We start from the raw sequence: 19,619 nt of genomic DNA on the forward strand, positions 1-19,619 counted from the left end.
ATTGGTTGCTCGTCCCGTTTGTCGGCGCTTCTCGAAGAGGGGGGCGAAGACGTAATTGAATGTTTCGGTGCTCATTAGTTCTTCTGTCAGTCGATCACGAGGTGCCGTTTTCTTCATTCTTCATTGGGTGGCGGACTGAGGGGCGGGCTTGGCGCGCCGGTCGCCCAGACATGGCGGACGGCAGCGGTTGGCAGGTGAGTGTGCTCGGTCGGAGCCGGGAACCACCGGGGTTTTACGGAGGGAGGGAACGGGACAGGCTCGGGGCGTGGGGCGCGGCCGCCGGGCCCCGCTCAGGCGCCGCCTCTCGCCGCAGCCGCCGCGCCCCTGCGAGGCCTACCGCGCCGAGTGGAAGCTGTGCCGCAGCGCCAGGCACTTCCTACACCACTACTACGTCCACGGCGAGCGGCCGGCTTGCGAACAGTGGCAGCGCGACCTGGCCAGCTGCCGCGACTGGGAGGAGCGCCGGAGCGCCGAGGCCCAGGTGCGCCGGGAGGGAGCGGGGCGGCGCTTCGGAGCGCCTTGCAGGGCCCAGCTTTCCCCACCCCTCCACGCCCCAGGCCCCGCGACCTAGCCGGGGACTGTCGGGGTCCCTACCCTCCTCACGCTTCCCTTCTTTTGAGAGATTGTGTAAGTTAGCATATCAACAGGACTTTCAGAGGGCGTGAAAGACAACGAAGGAGACTAGCAAGGAGGGTGTAGAGTGGTTTAGAGAGGGAAGAGGGCAGCCGTCCAGTGTTAGGGTCATCGGCTGGCCTACGCAGGAGGTGATGTTGCTGAGTCCTGAGTGACCAGGAGCCAGCCTTCATCCAGCCCCGGTAGACACCGCTGAGAAACAGATAAGGCCTTGGTTCCTGAAGCAGAGGGTAGGTGGATGGTTGGAGAGCGGTATACCAGCGACCTGGCGGGCCTTGATACGGAGTTTAGAGTTTAGTCTAAAGTGTGCTGGGAAGCATAATTCGATTTATATCTTTAAAAGATCAGTCTGTTAGCAAAGTGTGGTGGCGTGCACCTGTGGTCCCAGCTACTTGGGAAGGTGAGGCGGGAGGATCGCCTAAGCCCAGGAGTTCAAAGCTGCAATGAGCTATGATCACACCACTGCACACCAGCCTGGGCAACAGAGGGAGACCTGTCTCAGGAAAAAAAAAAAAAAAGAGAGAGGGAAAAAAAGTTCAATCTCTTTGCTAGGGTGTAGAGAATATATTACAAGAGCAGAGAGACCGGTAAGGAGGTGGTTCTGGTTGTTTTTTCGTCCAGCAAATACGTATCACATTGGGTGCTCTTGGGGATGCACGAGTGATAAGAGTCTCTGCCCTCCTGGCACCCACACGGTAGTGTAGAATATAGTGCTATAGTGGACCCCTTGTGGGAGAGGAGAAGGAGAGAAGCCAGCCGCAAGGTGCGAGGCTCATGGGGAGTGCCGAGGAATGAGAATCAATGGGACTGATCAACACTTCAACATTGTTAGGTGTATACAGTGATCTGAAAGAGATGAACTGATGTGGAAACCAGACTGCTGTATAAAAGACAGTGATGACTATTCCATAATATGTGAAAGTCAAAAAAATGTAAGAAAGCTGACAGCTTATATAGCAAGAGATTGATAACTTTAATGTATACATATGTGCGTGTGTGTGTATAAAGAGCTGTTATATATATATATCAATAAGAAATATAGGGATTATTTCAGAATGGAAAAATGGCCAAAGGACACAAGCAATTCATTAAAAAAGAAAGCCAGCTGGGCATGGTGGTGGGCACCTGTAATCTCAGCACTTTGGGAGGCCAAGGCAAGAGGATCGCTTGAGCCCAGGAGCTTGAGACCAGCCATGGGCAACATGGTGAGACTCCATCTTTATAAAAATAATAAAAAAGGAAAAAAGCTTGGGCGTGGTGGCTCATGCCCGTAATCCTAGCACTTTGGGAGGCCAAGGTGGGCAGATCACCTGAGGTCAGGAGTTCGAGACCAGCCTGGCAACATGGTGAAACCCCATCTCTACTAAAAATATGAAAATTAGCCACGCATGGTGGCACACACCTGTAACCCCAGCTACTCGGGAGGCTGAGATAGGAGAATTGCTTGAACCTGGGAGGCGGAGGTTGCAATGAGCCGAGATCGTGTCACTGCAGGCCAGCCTGGGCAACAGAGTAAGACTCCCTCTCAAGAAAAAAAAAAGAAAAAACCAAATGGCCAGGTGTTAGGTATATAAGTCTAAATGACAGTAACAGCGGGTTTTGCCCAGCAGAAAGTGGTAAGTGTTGATAGAGTTTTGAAGAATTCTGGGTAGTTGTGTAGTGTTGGTGGGGGTGTCGGGTGTTCTGATTATGTAAATGTCAGATACATACCTTTTGACCTTAAGTTTTACTTCTGGAACTTTATCCTAGGGAAGTAATTGGATAACGGTGTACAGTTAAAAGTTCAGAATGCTAATTATGTTTTTGATACTGCAAAAGCTGAAAACAACCTAAATTTCACTAATAGACATTTGACCAAATAGCTTTTTCCACAAAGTGAAATACCGGATAGCCTTTGGAAAGAATGGTCAGTCATCTACCTGGGTATAGAAAAGTGCCTACAGTGTATTGTTTAGTGAAAAGAAAGCAGGAAGTAGACTAGCTAGCAGAAGATTATCCCATCTTTAGGGAAACATATGTTAGCTCTAAAATTTGGACCAAAAAATGGTATCAGGGAAGCTGTTAACTGCCACATTGGGAATGGACATTTGGGCATCTTTAATATTCTGTACTACATTTCTGATAGCTTTTTAACCACGATCAAAATATTTTATTTGAGGCAATAGAGCTTGAACAAAGACAGACATGTAGACAGATTAAATTATCTGTGTAAAGAGGCTCACATAGCACCTGATACCTACCAAGGGCCCACAGCAAAGGTCACCCATGTTGTGATACACTGACTTGTGTCTGTATTGGGAGACAGCAGCCAAGAGAAGCTGATGTGTTAAGTGGCACTTGTGGCACCACTCAGGCGGGTGGTCTGTCCTCTGGACTCTTCCCGCCCTTCCAGGATACCCAGGACATGTATTTCTTCCTCGTCTTCCTCCCTTCTCCCTAACACATTCCTCCCTGCAGCTCCCCACAGCTGCTCTCTCAGACTCTTCTCTCATCTCCACTCAGCACCCCCAGGCTCACTCTCAGAAGGTGAATATGCCCCAGACTCATGAGGTCAACCAGAGCCATTGAGCCCCGAGGTCCAGGAGAATATATTTAAAAATTCCTCAAATTATTATGACCTATTCAGTAGTTTTTCACAGTAGCTTGTGAGGAAAAAAATGATCTCCATCTCTGTGCACTAATATGGAAGAATCGCCAAAGTATAGTAGGTGGAAGCAGCTGTGCTGCAGAGTGGTGTATACCATAGGCCCTGCCCGTCCATCTGTGTTTCAGAGGGTGATGAGTGGGGGGAGGTACAGGGGTCTTGAGGGTGTTCAGAGCCTGGGGAGTGACTAGAGTCTCATTTGCACAGCAATCCCTCTGTGAGAGCGAGCGGGCACGAGTCCGGGCTACACGGAAGCACATCCTGGTGTGGGCCCCGAGGCAGAGCCCCCCTCCAGATTGGCATCTCCCTCTGCCGCAGGAGAAGGACGAGTGACAAGCACCCCTGCCATTGGCCTGTGCAGCTTCCTCAGTCTGTTTCAAGTTGCTGTTGCGCAGCCCTGGGGACTGTGACCAGCCTACACAGTCTAATGGGTCCCTGTGAGCTCTTGCTCACAGGAACATGGAGCAGGACATTGCTAGCCCTACTTGCCCACCCCTCACCTGCATGCAGGATACCCTGACACTGCGATGTTCTGCAGGACAATTGCACCGCTTTAGAGCTTCCAGGAGGCCCAGCATTATGGCAGGTACTTGTGAGCAGCCAGGTCAGGCTGGGCATGGTAGCATAGGAGATGGTGGTCCTGAGGTCTAGGCTTCTCAGGTAAATTGAAGGGTAGGCCTGACCTGTGTGGACACACAGGTGGATCATAATGAGGTAGCTAAACAGTTGTGCCACTGTGAATGTCTTTCCTAGTCCTTGGGAAACTGCCTGCCACGTCCCAGGTTTGGTGAGCATTGTGAGTGCTCACACTCTGCTCCACTCGCTCAGTTCCACTGCACATGCAGGCAGGTGTGCCAAGCAGGCAGGGCTTGCTGGCCCCTCTGCACCAGCAGGCTTCACTTCTTAGGCTCCCAGGTCGGCCCCTGGAGACTCTGGTTTTTAAGACATGCACACAGCTACAGAACACACAACCTTGCATAAAGAGTGTTTGTGGACTCAGCTGAAGAAATCCAAGTCCAAGACATATAGAATTAAGGACTCCTTCCCTCAAAATTTCCGCTGGTGGTTAATGTATCAAAAGCCATTTCATCTGATTTCAAATAGAAGCTGAAAATTAACTTCACATTTGTTAGATTTTGTGTGTAACAGTGTTGTACCTGGACAGTTGTAGAAATTTGTATGCTTATTCTCTTGTGTTTTAAAATGTATGAACCACCAAAAACACTATTTCTTGAAGAGGTCTCTTTATTACTAATAGAATGGTTTCTCATCCTGTGGTGGCCCTGTCGTGTGATGCTGAGGGCTAGGCTGGGTCTGTGCCCAGCACCCTCCCTGCTCTTTTCCTGGACACAGGCAGCAAGTTGAATATCTTTTAATTTGTTCTTTGGGGCAGAAGAATCTATCACTTCAGAAGGGTGTCCATTAAAGAACAGTATTTCCCCACTTGAGTGTGTTTTCTCCTGTGCTCCCTAAGAGCCCCTGTCTGTGTCTGCGAACAGTGGGGGCGGGGGTGGGGGTTGTGCTCACGGGATCCCAAGATCAGGAGCATCTAAAGAGGAGCCAGCGTTCCCCCATCATCAGGGGAGTATTGGTGTGTCTAAGGCAACCAGGGTGCCTCCAGCATGGCTGTGGCTGGTTTAATAATGAGCATTTCCACCCAGTGAGGGAAGAGAGGAAGACTGCTAGAGATCTACAAGGTTTTTCTTACTCTTAAACACAGGGAAGGGGCATCTGAATTTGCAGTCTGCTGTAATCCCAGCACTTTGGGAGGCCGAGGCGGGTGGATCACTTGAGGTCAGAAGTTTGAGACCAGCCTGGCCAACATGGTGAAACCCCATCTCTATTAAAAATACAAAAATTAGCTGGGCATGGTGGCACATGCCTGTGATCCCAGCTACTCGGGAAGCTGAGACAGGAGAATCACTTGAACCCCAGAGGCAAAGGTTGCAGTGAGCTGAGATCGTGCCACTGTACTCCAGCCTGGCCGACAGAGTGAGACTCTGTCTCAAAAATAAAATAATAAAATGAATTTGCAGCCTGCATGTGATGCCTGGGATTGCAGCAGCTGCCTTCAGGTTCCCGGGGCGGAGCTGGAGAGTGCAGCAAAAGCCAGGGCATGCCAGCCAGCACCCCAGTCCATGAGGGGCCTCCCCTCAGTGCAGCCACGCTCCCTGCCACCTGCTTGTTTAGCAAGGTATGCAGTGTGCGGCTTCATGCTCTGTTAGGAAGCATTAAGTCCTGCCTCTGTAGTGCGACTATCATATTTTGCCTCCTTCACTACTCAAGTTCCACATCAACAGATAATCTCTCTGGACAGGATGTTCCTGCATTTGTTTCTGTGTCAATTCCTTCACAACATCTGAGTGTCCACATGTTGGACAGGGTTTGAGGCTTAGAAGACGACAGTTTTGAAACAGACAAGTTGTCTTCAAAGAGTTTCTGTTGTAGTTTGGGTAAAAGACAGACATTAAACATCAATAAATAGGAATTTAAAATGGTGGCCGGATGTGGTGGCTCACGGCTGTTATCCCAGCACTTTGGGAGGCTGAGGTGGGAGGATTGCTTGAGCCCAGGAGTTCGAGACCAGCCTGGGCAACGTAACAAGACCCCATCTCTACAAAAAATAAATGAGCTATGCATGGTGGCGCGCATTTGTAGTTCCAGCTACTTGGGAGGCTGAGATAGGAGGATCGTTTGAGCCCAGGAGTTTGAGGCTGCAGTGAGCCATGATTGTGCCCCAGTGCACTTCAACCTGGGTGACAGAGCGATATCCTGTCTCAAAATAAAAATAAAATGGTGGTAATTTCTGAAGCAGTTTGGATAATTTTTTTTATGGTGGTGGTATGAAGAAAACAAATACTGTAATAAGAGCAATATCTTTCAAACTTTTTGGACAGGTGCTAGGTGTGGCTCACACCTGTAATCTCAGCTACTTGGGAGGCTGAGGCAGAAGAATCACTTGAGGATAGGAGTTTGAGGTTGCAGTCAGCTATGATCGTGCCACTGCACTCCAGCCTGGGCAACAGAGTGAGACCCCGTCTCTAAATAAATATTTTAAAAATAAAAATAAATGTTTTGGATAAAACCCCATATTAATAATAAGTATTTTACATCATTATCTGGCATCGACTATTATATATAGCATATTATTGTTGAAATACAAGACAATATGTATCCGTACTATATGTGATATAGTGCCATTTTCAGTAACTGCTGTACACACAGCAACTCAGATGAAACTCAAGGAAATTCTTCAGAGCAAAAACAGCCAATCTTGAAAACATACATGTAGCAGGATTCCATTTATGTAACATTGGTGAAATAATGTAATTATAGAGATGGAAAACAGATTAAAGGTTACCAGGGGTTAGGTTAGGGATGGTGAGGGGGTGGTTCACACGAGGGAGTCCTGTGGTGTTGAAAACCATCTGTCAGCCTGACTGGTGGTTACACAGTGCTATAAATGAAGTTAAAATTGTGTAGAGTTAGGTACACAAAGCAGTACAGATGTAACTGGGGAAACTGAGTATGTTCTGTAGACTGTACCAATGTCAATTTCTGGGTCCTGACGCTGTGCTGTAGTGTATAAGGTGTTAATATTGGGGGAGTCTGGGGCAAGGGTACCCAGGACCTCCCTAGACAACCTCCTATGCAACCTCCTGTGAATCTATAATTACTTCAAAATAAAAAGTTGAAAACAAACTGTCGGCCATGACCTACTGAACTGATTTTACAACCTAACAGATGAAACCTACTGTTTTAAAAAAGCACTGCTATCAAGCACCTGTGCTGGACACGTACCTTGAGCGGGGAGGTGGGGAAGGCCTCAGTGTCTGAGCCCAAACCTGGATGAAGAGGCTCAACTCCTGTCAGGCAGAGAAAGGGACCCACAAAGGCAGAGGGACCTGACACCATGTGTTGACCGGAGGGGGTGCTGTGAGCTGTGATCAGGAATCTGGGTATGAGATTCTCTGGGTGGCAGGTAGCCAAAGACCTGACCTGACCTGGTTCTAGAGACCTCTGGCTGCTGTTCAGAGAAGGGGTGGGGTGCTTAGATCGGTTGGCCACTGCAATAGAACAGGCAAAACCTGACGATGACGTGGACCTCAGAGGCAGCAGTGGAGGTTGTGAAAAGTAGGTTCCATTCAGCATTTGTCTCAGGTGGGGCCAAAGGACTTAGAATCCTTAGGGAACATTTTTATCCAGGACTGATAAGAGTTTTAAAACGAAGTTTTTTTTTTTAAAAAAGCAGTAGTCCCAGCTACTTGGAAGGCTGAGGTAAGAGGATCGCCCAGGCTATGGAAAGGACAGTCTTTTCAACAAATGGTTGATGCCTGGAAACTGGATATCCAAGAGTGAAGTTGGACCCTTACCAAACATCATATACGAAAGTTAACTCAAAATTGACCGAAATTGTAAGAGCTTAAAATTAAATATAGGGAATATCTTCACAACGTTGGATTTGGTAGTAGTTTCTTGGATATGACACCAAAGTCATCAACATTAAAAAGAAAAAATAGACAAATTGGACTTCATGAAAATTAAAGGCACTAAATTTCACATCAAAAGACTATCGGCCGGGCATAGTGGCTCACTCCTGTAGTCCCAGCACTATTGGAGGCCGAGGTGGAAGGATCACTTGAGCCCAGGAGTTCAAGACCAGCCTGGGCAACATAGTAAAACCCTGCCTCCATTCCTTCTAGAAGAATTTTTTTAAAAAACACACTATCAGGCCAGGCACTGTAGATCATGTCTGTAATCCCAGCATTTCGGGAGGCTGACATAAGGGGATTGCTTGAGGCCAGGAGTTCAAGACCAGCTTGGACAATATAGCAAGACCCCATCTCTACAAGTTTAAGAAAAAAGGTAGCTGGGCATGGTGGTGTCTGTCTATAGTCCTAGCTACTCAGGAGGCTGAGGTAGGAGAATTGCTTGGGCCCAGGAGTTTGAGGTTACAGTGAGCTATGATTGCACTATTGCACTCTAGCCTGGGTGACAGAGCAAGACCCTATCTCTTAAAAAAAAAAAAAAAGACACATCGACAGAATAAAAAGGCAATCCACAGAATGGGAGAAAATATTTGCAAATCATATCTCTAATAAGAGATTAGTAGAATTATAGAGAACTCCTAAAACTCAATGAGAAAAAAAGTTCAAAAATGGGCAAGGGGCTGGGCACTGTGGCTTAGGCCTGTAATCCCAGCACTTTGGGAGGCTGAGGCAGGCGGATCACCTGAAGTCAGCAGTTCAAGACCAGCCTGGCCAACATGGTGAAACCCCATCTCTACTAAAAATATAAAAATTAGCCAGGTGTGGTGGCATGCACCTGTAATCCCAGCTGCTTGGGAGACTGAGGCAGGAGATTTGTTTGAACCCGGGAGGCGGAGGTTGCAGTGAGCCGAGATTACGCCACTGTACTGCAGCGTGGGTAACAGGGTGAGACTGTTTCAAAAAAAAAAAAGGCAAGGACTTGAATAGACATACAAATGGCCAAAAAGCACATAAAAAGATGCTCAACATCACTGGCCATTAGGGAAATGCAAGTCAAAACCACAGTGGGATACCACCTCACACCTATTAGGATGGCTACTATTAAAAAAAAAAAAAGTGTGGTAAGGATGTAGAAAAATTGGAACCTTGGCTGGGTGTGGTAGCTCACATATGTAATCCTAGCACTTTGGGAGGCCAAGGCAGGTGGATCACCTGAGGTGAGGAATTCGAGACCAGCCTGGCCAACATGGCGAAACCCCATCTTTACTAAAAATACAAAAAAAAAAAATTAGCTGGGCATGGTAGCACACGCCTGTAGTCCCGGCTCAGCAGGCTGAGGCAGGAGAATTGCTTGAACCTGGGAGGTGGTGGTTGCAGTGAGCCAAGATCATGCCACTGCATTCCAGCCTGGGCGACAGAGTGAAACTCCGACTCCAAAAAAAAAAAAAGAAAAATTGGAATCCTTGTGCACTATTGGTGGGAATATATAATGTTACAGCAGCCATGGAAAGCCTTATGGCACTTCCTCAAAAAATTAAAAATAGAGTCACCATATGATCCAGCAGTTCCACTTCTGGGTGTATATTTAAAATAAAGCACAGTCTTGAAGAGATATTTGTACTCCTGTGTTCATAGAAGCATTATTCACAATAGTAAAATGCGGAAGGTAACCCAAGTGTCCATCAACAGATGGATAAGGAAAATGTGGCATACATATAATAGAACATTAATTCAGCCACGAAAAGGAAATTTGATACGTGCTATATAACATGGATGAACCCTGAGGATTATGCTCAGTGAAATAAGCCAGTTACAAAAAGACAAACACTATGATTCCACTTCTGTGAGGTACTTAAGAATAGTTAAAATCACAGAAAAGGTAGAATGGTGGTTGCCAGGGGTTGGGGGAAGAGGGGAACAGGGAATTATGGTTTAATGGGTAGAGTTCAGTTTTGCAATGAAGAGTTCTGGAGATGGATGGATGGTGGTGATGTTGTCTGATGGTATGAATGTCCTCAATACCACTGAGCCATACAGTTAGAAATGATGAAGATAGTAAAGTTTATGTGTATTTTACCACTACTTTCTTTTTTTTGAGGGGGAGTTTCACTCTTCTTGCCCAGGCTGGAGTGCAGTGGTGTGATCTCAGCTTACTACCTCCACTTCCCGGATTCAAGCGATTCTCCTTCCTCAGCCTCCCGAGTAGCTGGGATTACAGGCATGTGCCACCACACCTAGCTAATTTTGTATTTTTAGTAGAGACGGGGTTTCACCATGTTGGTCAGGCTGGTCTCGAACTCCTGACCTCAGATGATCTGCCCACCTAGGCCTCCCAAAGTGCTGGGATTACAGGCGTGAGCCATGGTGCCTGGCCACCATAATTTTTAAAAAAGGGAAAAAAGTGAACTACACGCTAGGAAGACAACCTAACTTCTTATTCCAGTGAAATGTTTTCCTGGTTTACCTGCACTAAGGTGGTAAAAAAAACAAAAAAAAACAATCCTTTCTGAGGTTGTGATCCAAGCCACTGGGGAAAATGGCTCTATTCATACACTGGGCCTGTACTGTGACCGGCTGAATTGTGTCCCCTACAGTTCCTATGTTGAAGTCCTACCCATACGACCCTCCCACTCCCCCCAACGCCATACCTCAGAATGTGACTGTATTAGGAGGCATTTGGAGGTAGCATCGTTAAAGAGATAATTAAGTTATAATGAGGTCATTAGGTGGGCCCTATTCCAGTATAACTGGTGTCTATAAAAAATTAGGAAACAGACTGGGACGACCCTCTGAGGGAAAAGGTGGCCATCTGCAAGCTAAGGAGAAAGACTCAGAAAACAAGCCTGCTGGTACCTTGATCTCAGGAGTTCTAGCCCCCAGAATTGTGAGAAAATAAATTTCTGTTGTTTAAGCCACCCAGTCTATGGTAGTTTATAATGGCAGCCTGAGGCCTCACACCCTCTTGGGGGCCACAGCATCTTTATTAACTAGTATGTCCCTGGCCTGCTCCACACTCTTCTGCCTCCCCCTAACCCCAGCTGAAAACACAAAGGTGGTTCTTCGGTCTTTCCTATCAGGAAGGCCCTGCTTCTCCGCATGCCTTTCCAGCTGGCAACTTCCTTTCCCACCACTCCTCTGTTACTTTGACTCCTGTTGGTATTTTCACTATACCCTTGGAATCTTCTTTGTACACATTTTTTTTTCCCCATTTGAGGGCAGTGGTTGATGTCTTTGTCATCTTCTTCCCATTACCTGGCGAAGGGCAGCATCTGTCACCTCCATCCATCTTAGGTGAATTAACTTTTTCTTTGAGATGTAGTCTTGCTCTTTCACCCAGGCTGGAGTGCAGTGGTGTGATCTCAGCTCACTGCAAGCTCCACCTCCCAGGTTCACACCATTCTCCTGCCTCAGCCTCTCGATTAGCTGGGACTACAGGCGCCCGCCACCATGCCCAGCTAATTTTTTTTTGTATTTTTAGTAGAGACGGGGTTACACTGTGTTAGCTAGGATGGTCTCGATCTCCTGACCTCATTTCGTGATCCACCTGCCTTGGCCTCCCAAAGTGCCGGGATTACAGGCATGAGCCACTGAGCCTGGCCTGGTGAATTAATTTTAATTCTGGCTGGGCGTGGTGGCTGACACCTATAATCCCAGTGCTTTGGGAGGCCAAGGTAGGCGGATCACTTGAGGTCAGGATTTCGAGACCAGCCTGGCCAACATGGCAAAACTCTGTCTCCTAAAAATACAAAAATTAGCCACACGTGGTGGCACACACTTGTAATCCCAGATACTCAGGAGGCTGACACAGGAGAATCGCTTGAACCAGAGAGACAGAGTTTGCAGTGAGCCGAGATTGTGTCACTGCACTCAGCCTGGGCAACAGAGTGAGACTCTGTCTCAAAAAAAAAAATTAAAAAAAAAATTCTAATACAAGACAAAGGAGCATTTTGATTAAACCAGTATTTATTAACAGCATGCCTGATTCTGTGGAAAGCAGACTTGAACCCTGGTCATTCCTACTCTCAGGGGCAGCATGTTAACAAAAGCAGCCTGCAAGTCTATCTCTTAAACTCCACTTGTGTGTACACCTTGGTGATGTCATTGTACCTGCCTTCAGGGGGCTGGTAGTTAGGGATCGGTGGTGTGTAATGTGGCCCTTCCTTCTCAAAGGGGAACAGGTTAGGATCCCGCTTGATGGCCTCAGCATGGAGCTTCGGGGATTCGAGTCGCAGTTCCTCCAGAGCTTCCTGCTGGGCTTCTAGCATAGCCCTGATGGTGTCCCTCTCCGTCTTATGCTCTTGCTGCTTGTACAAGGACCACTTCTTCAGAAGCACAGCTCTCCTCTCAGTCTCCTCAAAGGTGAGCTCCACCTGAGGCCGCTCTCTGCAAAGAAGCTAAGGGTTACCAACCTCACTGGCATGTAAATCTGTGACTGCAACTGACACAAGTATTCCCATTGCCAGACACAGACAGGACTTAGGAGATAAAACAAGTTTGGGACAAATTAAGAAATGGAATGTTGAATATGGCTGCAGCTGCAACTGATGCTGGGAACCAAGGTCATTTGCTGTCAGAAGAACAGATGATCTGAGGAGACTGGTAGCACTTCCTCTGCCCAAGCAAATACTCCCTTGGGTGAGAGATGACTTTAACACCTGTCCCTTTATAGATGGTGCACACTGCTTACAAAACGGTAGTAGGAGCTGTTAACCCTGCAAACAGTAGAATCCCAACAAATACCAACTAAAGGTATCTGCATGATAAAACAAGAGGCCAAGGGTTTTCTACTGTTAGGATGAGGTGAGGGCTTCAGACTCCAGGCCCAAGGGATCAGAAACAGCCAAGACTCCTCATGCATGACAGCAACAACATGAACTCCAGAGCAGTGCTTAAGTATCTGGATTATTAGATGTCTTAGGTTCTTTCCCACCCAGAGCCATTCAAGAGTACCACCCAAGGATGCTTTCTCCTGCTCCCAAAAGGAGCAAGGACTCATTAGGGCCAAGTCAGCTGAAGCCAGCCTACTGACCAGTGACTATCACAGGTGTGAACTACAGACACAACTACCTGAAGTTGATATTACTCCTTTGTCCTGAGGACTTCATCCCTAGAGAAGGATCCTTACCTTGCTTTATCCAAGAACTTTAGAGGGGTAATAAAATCTTCAATAGGAATTAGCTCTTGAGTAGCCTTTTCCAGTTTTCGGATTTTCCTTTTCAAGCGCTCCTTTGCTTCTTGGTCTTTTTTAGGATCTACCTTCTTCTTCTTTCGAGGAGGTTCTGATCTAATAGATAAAGCAAATATTAAACATTTTCCTCTTTGGTCTCATGAACCTACTGAGAGACAAGATGGTAAGTACCCCATATTGACCTCTCCACTGGGGGAAGGAGCTGTGCATGACTGACTCATGAGCTCAGCATGGTGAGGAGGTACTCCACCCCACAGTACTTGTGAGACCTGTGTGGGTGCCATCAATTACAAGAAACAGTGCAAAAGCAGCCGGGTTTAGTGGCTCACGCCTGTAATCCCAGCACTTTGGGAGGCAAAGGCGGGCAGATCGCCCAAGATCAGGAGTTCGAGACCAGCCTGGCCAACATGGCGAAACCCTGTCTCTACTAAAAATACAAAAATTAGCCGGGTGTGGTGGTGCACACCTGTAATCCCAGCTTCTCGGGAAGCTGAGGCAGGAGAATCACTTGAGCCTGGGAGGTGGAGGTTGCAGTGGGATGAGATCACGCCACTGCACTCCAGCTTGAGTAACAGAGCGAGACTCTGTCTCAAAAAAAAAAAAAAAAAGTACAAAAGCAACAAGAGGCATCAGGGTATAAAATCAGGGGAAGTGTTCCTCTTCACTGCTGGGATTCAGGTGTGCCTTGGGATTACACTCAAAAGTGAAAATATCAAACTGTTAGATTAGAAGCTCATTACTATTAAAATTGATTTGTGGACCGGGTGCGGTGGCTCAGGCCTGTAATCCCAGCACTGGGGGGGGGCTGAGGTGGGTGGATCACCTGAGATCAGGAGTTCCAGACCAGCCTGACCAACATGGTAAAACCTCATCTCTACTAAAAATACAAAAATTAGCCGGGCGTGGTGGTGGGCGCCTGTAATCCCAGCTACTTGGGAGGCTGAGGCAGAATTAGTTAAACCCAAGAGGCGAAGGTTGCAGTGATCCGAGGTCACACCACTGCACTCCAGCCTGGGTGACACAGTGAGACTCCATCTCAAAAAAAAAAAAAAAAAAAAAGAAAAATCAAATCCTTTACCATCAAGATTGACTGAATCAAGTATCTACAAAGAGTCGAGAGTGCCAGATGGAAATACCTTTAATACTTGCATCTTCCCCACACTCTCCAGGGCCTCAGAATGGGCAGGGAAGAGGAAGGCTCATGAAGAAACAGAAACTTAAGCTGTGTCCTTTAAAACACACAAGAATCCCTTCAAGGAGAATACTTACTTAAACTCAAATTTTAAAAATTACAAACAGCAATCTATGGTTTGGAAAATGTTGGAAAGACAGAAAAGCATCGGCCTAAATTTAACTGAGAAACTTTGTAGGCTGTTAATTTTGCAAACCACACATCCAGCATTCTTGGTTTGTTCTCTACACATCGACTGACACCTATACCCCCAGAGGTCAGGCCCTCGGTTGAGTTTTACCTCATGGGAATGAGTTCCCAGAAAGACAACAATGACGCTCGCTGGTGAGTCTCTCTAATCTGCCTCTGCCAAGTTCCCAGAAACCTGAAAGATACAAGAGCATGTATAAATATCTGCTTTTCGAGGCTAGGCGCGGTTGCTCACGTCTGTAATCCCAGCATTTTGGGAGGCCAAGGCGGGTGGATCGCGAAGTCAGGAGCTCAAGACCAGCTTGGCCAACATGGTGAAACCCCGTCTCTACTAAAAATACAAAAATTAGCCGGGCATGGTGTTGGGTGCCTGTAATCCGAACTACTCGGGAGGCCGGGGCAGAACTGCCTGAACCCGGGAGGCAGAGGTTGCAGTGAGCCGAAATCGCGCCACTGCACTCCAGCCTGGGCGACAGAGCGAGACTCTGTCTCTAATAAATAAATATCTGATTCTCTCCCACTTCACAGGAAAATAAAAAATTACAATGCTCCCGAACCCGGGGCACTTGTAACTACTTGATGTGACAGCAAGGTCAACGTGGGAGATTTTTCAAAATCTTTCGTTCACACCACAGAGGACTTGAGCAGGACCCCTGCTTGCCAGGGTGCTCAGATTTTCATGCATAAGAGTCACGATCAGATGGCTCATCCCTGAGATATTCGTGGACTGGGAGGCGAGCAGGGAGCACAGGCGAGTCCTGGCGGACAGGCGCGAAGACCCCGCACGCGCCCTGGGCACTCCGCTATCCGGCCAGCGTCCGCACTCACCCGCTAGTCCGGCGCAGGGCTAGCGAGATACCTCGCAACACGGAGGCCGTCATGGCTACCATCGCCGCTTCCGGGCGTGCGCCCCTCCGCAGTCCGGCCCGCGGTGCCCCCTGCTGAGATCCGGCAGACCAGCCGCCCAGCGCTCAGGCGTTCCGGCTGCGGGGGCTGGGACGCGCCTGTCCCCGCCCCCGACGCAGCCCCGCCTCGGGCGTCCGCTGCGCACACACGAGCGCCTTGCGCTTCACGCGGCTCGGGGTCCTCCCTTCCGTCCCCGCCCTGGGCTGCGAGCGCGCCTCTGCAGCGGGCACAGTCCCGCCAGCCAGGCCCTAGCCGGTTGGTCGGTCTGCGCCCTCGCGCGGGCCGCGGTCCCACAGTGCAGCCGGAGCGGCCGAGGGGGCGTCCCTGTGCTCCTCCGAGTCCAAATGGTCATGTCTAGGCAAACGGCCCCGATCTTCTAATAAACGCGTCCGCCCCAGCCTCCCCCACCAGGGTTGGCTCGTCCCCCGCATTCGTTCGAGTCCGAAGCCCGGATCGCATTCTGGCGCCGGCGCGGAACCCGGCGCTCGCAAGATGCTCAATAGCGCGTGTTGATGAATGACGGAAGCTAGTTAATAAGTCGGACTCAGCCTGGCAAGGCAGAGCTGGTGACGGGCGGTCCACGCCACCTGGGCCCCGCCTGCCTCTGCGGCCGGCCCGGGTTGCAACTCCAGGCCCCGCTCGCTGTCCGCCGTCCAGGCGAACCGCCCCTTCTCTGGGCGCCCGGGCCCGACCCGAAGCCCCTGCCAGCCGAGGAGCCGGGGCGGCCCAGTCCGCGTGGGGAGCGGTTTCCCGCCGGGGCGATTTGGCAGGTGCGCGCCGTGACTTCCGGCGTTGCCCGGGAGCCGCCTGAGGAGGAGCGGCGCAGGGGATGCGGCTGTGGTGGCGGCGGCGGCGGCCGAGCGCGGGTGGCGGCTGTGGCGGCGGAGGGGGGCGCGGGCCGGCGATGGCGCGGCGGCCCTGAGGGCGCGGGGCGGGCGGCGGCCGGAGGGCGGGCGGCGCGGGAGGAAGCGGCGGCGGTGGCTCCATGGCCCGGGCGCGCTGAGGGACCCGGCGCTTGCCTCAGCCCGGCGGCGGCGGCGGCCGAACAATGAAGCTCCTGAAGCCGACCTGGGTCAACCACAATGGTGAGTGCGCGCAGGGGTCGCGGGAGGCCGAGCCCGAAGTCGGGTCGGGGTCTGGAGTCAAGTCGGGGCGCGCGCAAGTCCTGCCTGTCTCGCCCCTGACGCCCAGTACCCGGTGCCCAAGCCAAGAAGCCGGCGGGAGCGGACTTTGTCCTCAGCACGGAGAGGCCGGTGAGCGCCAGCACGTGCTCCGGGTTGACCGTAGCGAGGGCCATCTTCGCCCCTGGCCTTTGCTCCGAGTCTTCCGCTGCCCACCTGTGGTCCTTGGAGGGGCCGCGGCCTGGCTCCCAGGAGCGGGCCTTGGTGCCAGCCAGTGCCTTCCACTGGTCTGCATCGCCCGAGAAGTGCTCAGACGGTCCTGAAGGTGAAACCGGGACGAAATCCCCCTTGTGGCCTTTCAGTGGCAGGATGAAGATCCGAAATCTGCAAGAGGGACTGTTACTGCCCCTCTGGATCTGGTGACAGTGCCCCCAGTTGGGGAATTGTGGTCCCTGAATAGGAGGGTTTGGGGGCCCAGGGCCCCCGCGAGGGATCCACGATTAATGCTGAGCTGGGACATCACGGTGAACTAGGGTTGGGCAGATAGGGCACAGGTGTGTTCTAGGAGAGGCGCTTCCTTAGCTCTGTGGCAGTGGCCTCAAAGCACACCCTTGGGGAACAGACTCATCCACCCCGTATCTTGACTCTGATACAGAGAGGCTAGTGGTAATCAGTTTCGTCATAGTTCTGCCTTGTTGGCAGAACTGCTGCAGGAGTTGGTGTTTGCTCCCCAGGGAGATGAAAAAAGCGCGCACCCCCTCCCCCACCCCACTCTGCTGACAGCACTGTAGCACAGAAATCAACCCAGGGAGACTCCTCCAGCCCAGGGCCTGATTCTGGCCTGTCTGACTGTTGACAGGCAAAGGGTCACCCTAATGCTGTCTTGTTCCTCATTTCTACTTTGCAATGCGACTAGAGGGTGCTACCGTTTTCTTTAAGAGCGAGAATAGATATTTTAACATGTGGCTTTTTCGTTTTGAATTTGGTCCCAGGATGCTCTCTACTACCACAACTAAACTGAACTGATAATGTGTGTGTTCTCCTCCTGCCACCTCTCTCTCCTTCCATCTTGTGTGACATCTTTCCCATTTTTCAGGAGTAAGTGAGGTCACGTGTTTCTTTTGAAACTGTTCATCCTGAGTTACCCCGGTAGATGTGCTGTATCACTGTCTGTGTGTTTTGCCTTGCATGGAAGGTGTGAGGGTACTTTCCATATGCCCCCAGGGTAGGGACTGCCTCAATCCCTTCTGTATGCCCTGCTGCATTGAGCAACCTCTTCCACATGATGGGTATGTGATAAATATTGGCTAAAACAGGTAAGAAAGCTGAGGTTTTCATAATTTATCAAGATGAAGTTAGGTTTACTGTGCATGAAAGCAGAAGCCTTGAGTTTTAGTTTCATTTCTCCTGTTGATCTCCAAGAGCATTTCCTGATGTGTACTGTGCAGATCTTTCCCTGGAGAACTGGACAAATATTGTAATTATGAATTATGCTTGTGATTAGGAAAGGAAAAATGTTATTATGAACTAGTTTACTGTGTGAAGGTCTGATGGAATTTTTATTTTAAAATGCTTTACCTAAATCAGTTTTTGTGAATAGCCTACCCTTCTCCAGCCTCTCTTCTACTGTCATATAACTCGTTCCCTTTTGATAAGCTCCTTTGTAGGCCAAAAGTTTTATGCTATGTAAACATAAGTCAAGATGCTTAAGTGATGAACTAGGTACAAATGAATAAGAGACTACACTTAGATCAGCAGCCAAGTGCATCAGCCTGGCGGAGCAAGCACAACAGTGGCCCTTATTGCTGAGGGCCTCTCTACAGCCCTAGAATGGAGCATGATAATATCTACTCTAACCACTTCATAGTATGCTTGTGATACTCAGTTGGGAGCGTAGATATAAAAAATGCTCCCCAAACTGTAAAGTGCTTTAGAAATCTGAGATAATAAGTAATAATGAAAAGAGGCTGGGCACAGTGGCTCACACCTGTAATCGCACAGTGGCTCACACCTGTAGTCCCAGCACTTTGGGAGGCTGAGGCGGGCGGATCACTAGGTCAAGAGATCGAGACCATCCTGGCCAACATGGTGAAACCCCATCTCTACTAAAAATACAAAAATTAGCTGGGCATGGTGGCGTGCACCTGTAGTCCCAGCTACTGGGGAGGCTGAGGCAGGAGAATCGCTTGAACCCTGGAGGTAGAGGTTGCAGTGAGCCGAGATCGCACCATAGCACTCCTGCCTGAGCAACAGGGCGAGACTCCATCTCAAAAAAAAAAAAAAAAAAAGATACGGCAACTCTGGCAGAATGGGATTTAACTTCTTTTAAACTTGTTCTTTGTCAAATTTCCTTTCTTTTAAAATCTCGTGGAATGTTCAGAAGGACTGTCAGAGGTAAATTACCACTGCCCTGGAGGAAATGATGCTGATCTGAATCACTGCCGAGCAGGCCTTTAAAGACTATAGGAGTATTGGTGGCTGCTGGGAGCAGGGGCTGCTCAGCCAGAAGCCTGAGGGGTGGGTAGTGGCCAGTAAAATTGTGCTTGCTTTTGGAAAGCACATCATTACACTTTCTGGCTTCCTTGCTCTGTATTCATGTCTCCTATTTTGTGAAGCACAAACATAACTTTTTTTTTTTTAATAGAAATGGGATCTTGCAATGTTGCCCAGGCTAGACTCAAATACCTGGGCTCAAGGGATCTTCCTGCCTCAGCATCCTGAGTAGCTGGGACTACAGGCGTGAGCCACTGCACCCAGCATGAACATACTTTTTCTGTTTTTCGAGAGTCTAAAGAGGGAAGTAGCAGAGAGCTCAGCATTTTTCTCTGGTGTGGCAGGGAATCCATTCAAAGTGGAGAGGGTAGCTAGAACAGGAGAAGTATTTGTTGAAGTGTAGGTGTACTTTGGTCTTCATTTTCTTGGCTGATAATAGAGACACCTCTAAGGTAGGGTTTCCCAACTTCAGCAGGTTGACATTTTGGGCCATAAAATTGTGTGATTGTCATCTATGTTATAGAATGTTTCTAGTATCCTTGGCCTCTACCCACCAGATGCCAGTAGCACTTCACAAACACCTTCTTAGAGTAAGTTGATACAACTTCTGGTTGTATCAACCAAAAATATCTCCAGTCATTGCCAATGTCCATTGGTAGCCAAAATCACCCCCAATTGAGAAGCACTTGTCTAAGGTTATCAATAAGTTAATCTTGAAGTTGTCACGTTGCAGTGAAATGAGCCTTGAATGCGGAATCAGACT

At 49.2% G+C, this 19,619-nt stretch overlaps 3 protein-coding genes across 8 annotated transcripts in view; 2 read left to right on the plus strand and 1 right to left on the minus strand.

The window, feature by feature from the left end:
• The first annotated feature begins 59 nt into the window (after positions 1 to 59).
• Positions 60 to 6,979, plus strand: C18H22orf39 (chromosome 18 C22orf39 homolog). Of its 2 annotated transcripts, none has more exons than XM_055253672.2 (3): positions 60 to 194; positions 314 to 481; positions 3,485 to 6,979. In XM_055253672.2, exons 1-3 carry the CDS (start codon positions 60 to 62, stop codon positions 3,608 to 3,610), a joined length of 429 nt encoding a protein of 142 aa, XP_055109647.1. In that variant the 3' UTR covers positions 3,611 to 6,979. The 2 variants fall into 2 exon arrangements, with proteins under 2 accessions (XP_055109647.1, XP_055109649.1); XM_055253674.2 differs by having other exon boundaries at positions 6,175 to 6,979.
• A 4,733-nt stretch (positions 6,980 to 11,712) lies between these two features.
• Positions 11,713 to 15,977, minus strand: MRPL40 (mitochondrial ribosomal protein L40). Of its 2 annotated transcripts, none has more exons than XM_055253668.2 (4): positions 15,165 to 15,977; positions 14,428 to 14,511; positions 12,893 to 13,051; positions 11,713 to 12,150 (listed from the first exon to the last, which is right to left on the minus strand). In XM_055253668.2, exons 1-4 carry the CDS (start codon positions 15,224 to 15,226, stop codon positions 11,826 to 11,828), a joined length of 630 nt encoding a protein of 209 aa, XP_055109643.1. In that variant the 5' UTR covers positions 15,227 to 15,977; the 3' UTR covers positions 11,713 to 11,825. The 2 variants fall into 2 exon arrangements, with proteins under 2 accessions (XP_055109643.1, XP_055109644.1); XM_055253669.2 differs by having other exon boundaries at positions 15,792 to 15,810.
• A 55-nt stretch (positions 15,978 to 16,032) lies between these two features.
• Positions 16,033 to 19,619, plus strand: part of HIRA (histone cell cycle regulator) — a 95,841-nt gene continuing 92,254 nt past the window's right edge. Inside the window, exon 1 of one of the 4 annotated variants that reach the window (XM_055253596.2) lies at positions 16,033 to 16,327. In XM_055253596.2, the coding sequence (XP_055109571.1) occupies positions 16,291 to 16,327 (37 nt within the window). In that variant the 5' untranslated portion in view covers positions 16,033 to 16,290. The remainder of the gene's footprint in view (positions 16,328 to 19,619) is intronic. The other 3 variants (XM_055253594.2, XM_063623345.1, XR_008652583.2) reach the window with 3 other exon arrangements.

The sequence above is a fragment of the Symphalangus syndactylus genome, chromosome 18 (genome assembly GCF_028878055.3).
Source record: "Symphalangus syndactylus isolate Jambi chromosome 18, NHGRI_mSymSyn1-v2.1_pri, whole genome shotgun sequence".
In the NCBI taxonomy this organism is placed as follows: domain Eukaryota; kingdom Metazoa; phylum Chordata; class Mammalia; order Primates; family Hylobatidae; genus Symphalangus; species Symphalangus syndactylus.

Bases quoted from the DNA above. Each gene is read 5' to 3' on its own strand.
- C18H22orf39 (XM_055253672.2), top strand. From the start codon at position 60: ATGTTTCGGTGCTCATTAGTTCTTCTGTCAGTCGATCACGAGGTGCCG. The intron at 195-313 runs GTGAGTGTGCTC...CTCTCGCCGCAG, and splicing joins CGGACGGCAGCGGTTGGCAG to CCGCCGCGCCCCTGCGAGGC. The intron at 482-3,484 runs GTGCGCCGGGAG...TCATTTGCACAG, and splicing joins GCCGGAGCGCCGAGGCCCAG to CAATCCCTCTGTGAGAGCGA.
- MRPL40 (XM_055253668.2), bottom strand. From the start codon at position 15,226: ATGGTAGCCATGACGGCCTCCGTGTTGCGAGGTATCTCGCTAGCCCTG. The intron at 14,512-15,164 runs GTGAGTGCGGAC...TGTATCTTTCAG, and splicing joins GCCCTGCGCCGGACTAGCGG to GTTTCTGGGAACTTGGCAGA. The intron at 12,151-12,892 runs GTAAGGATCCTT...GCTTCTTTGCAG, and splicing joins AAGTTCTTGGATAAAGCAAG to AGAGCGGCCTCAGGTGGAGC.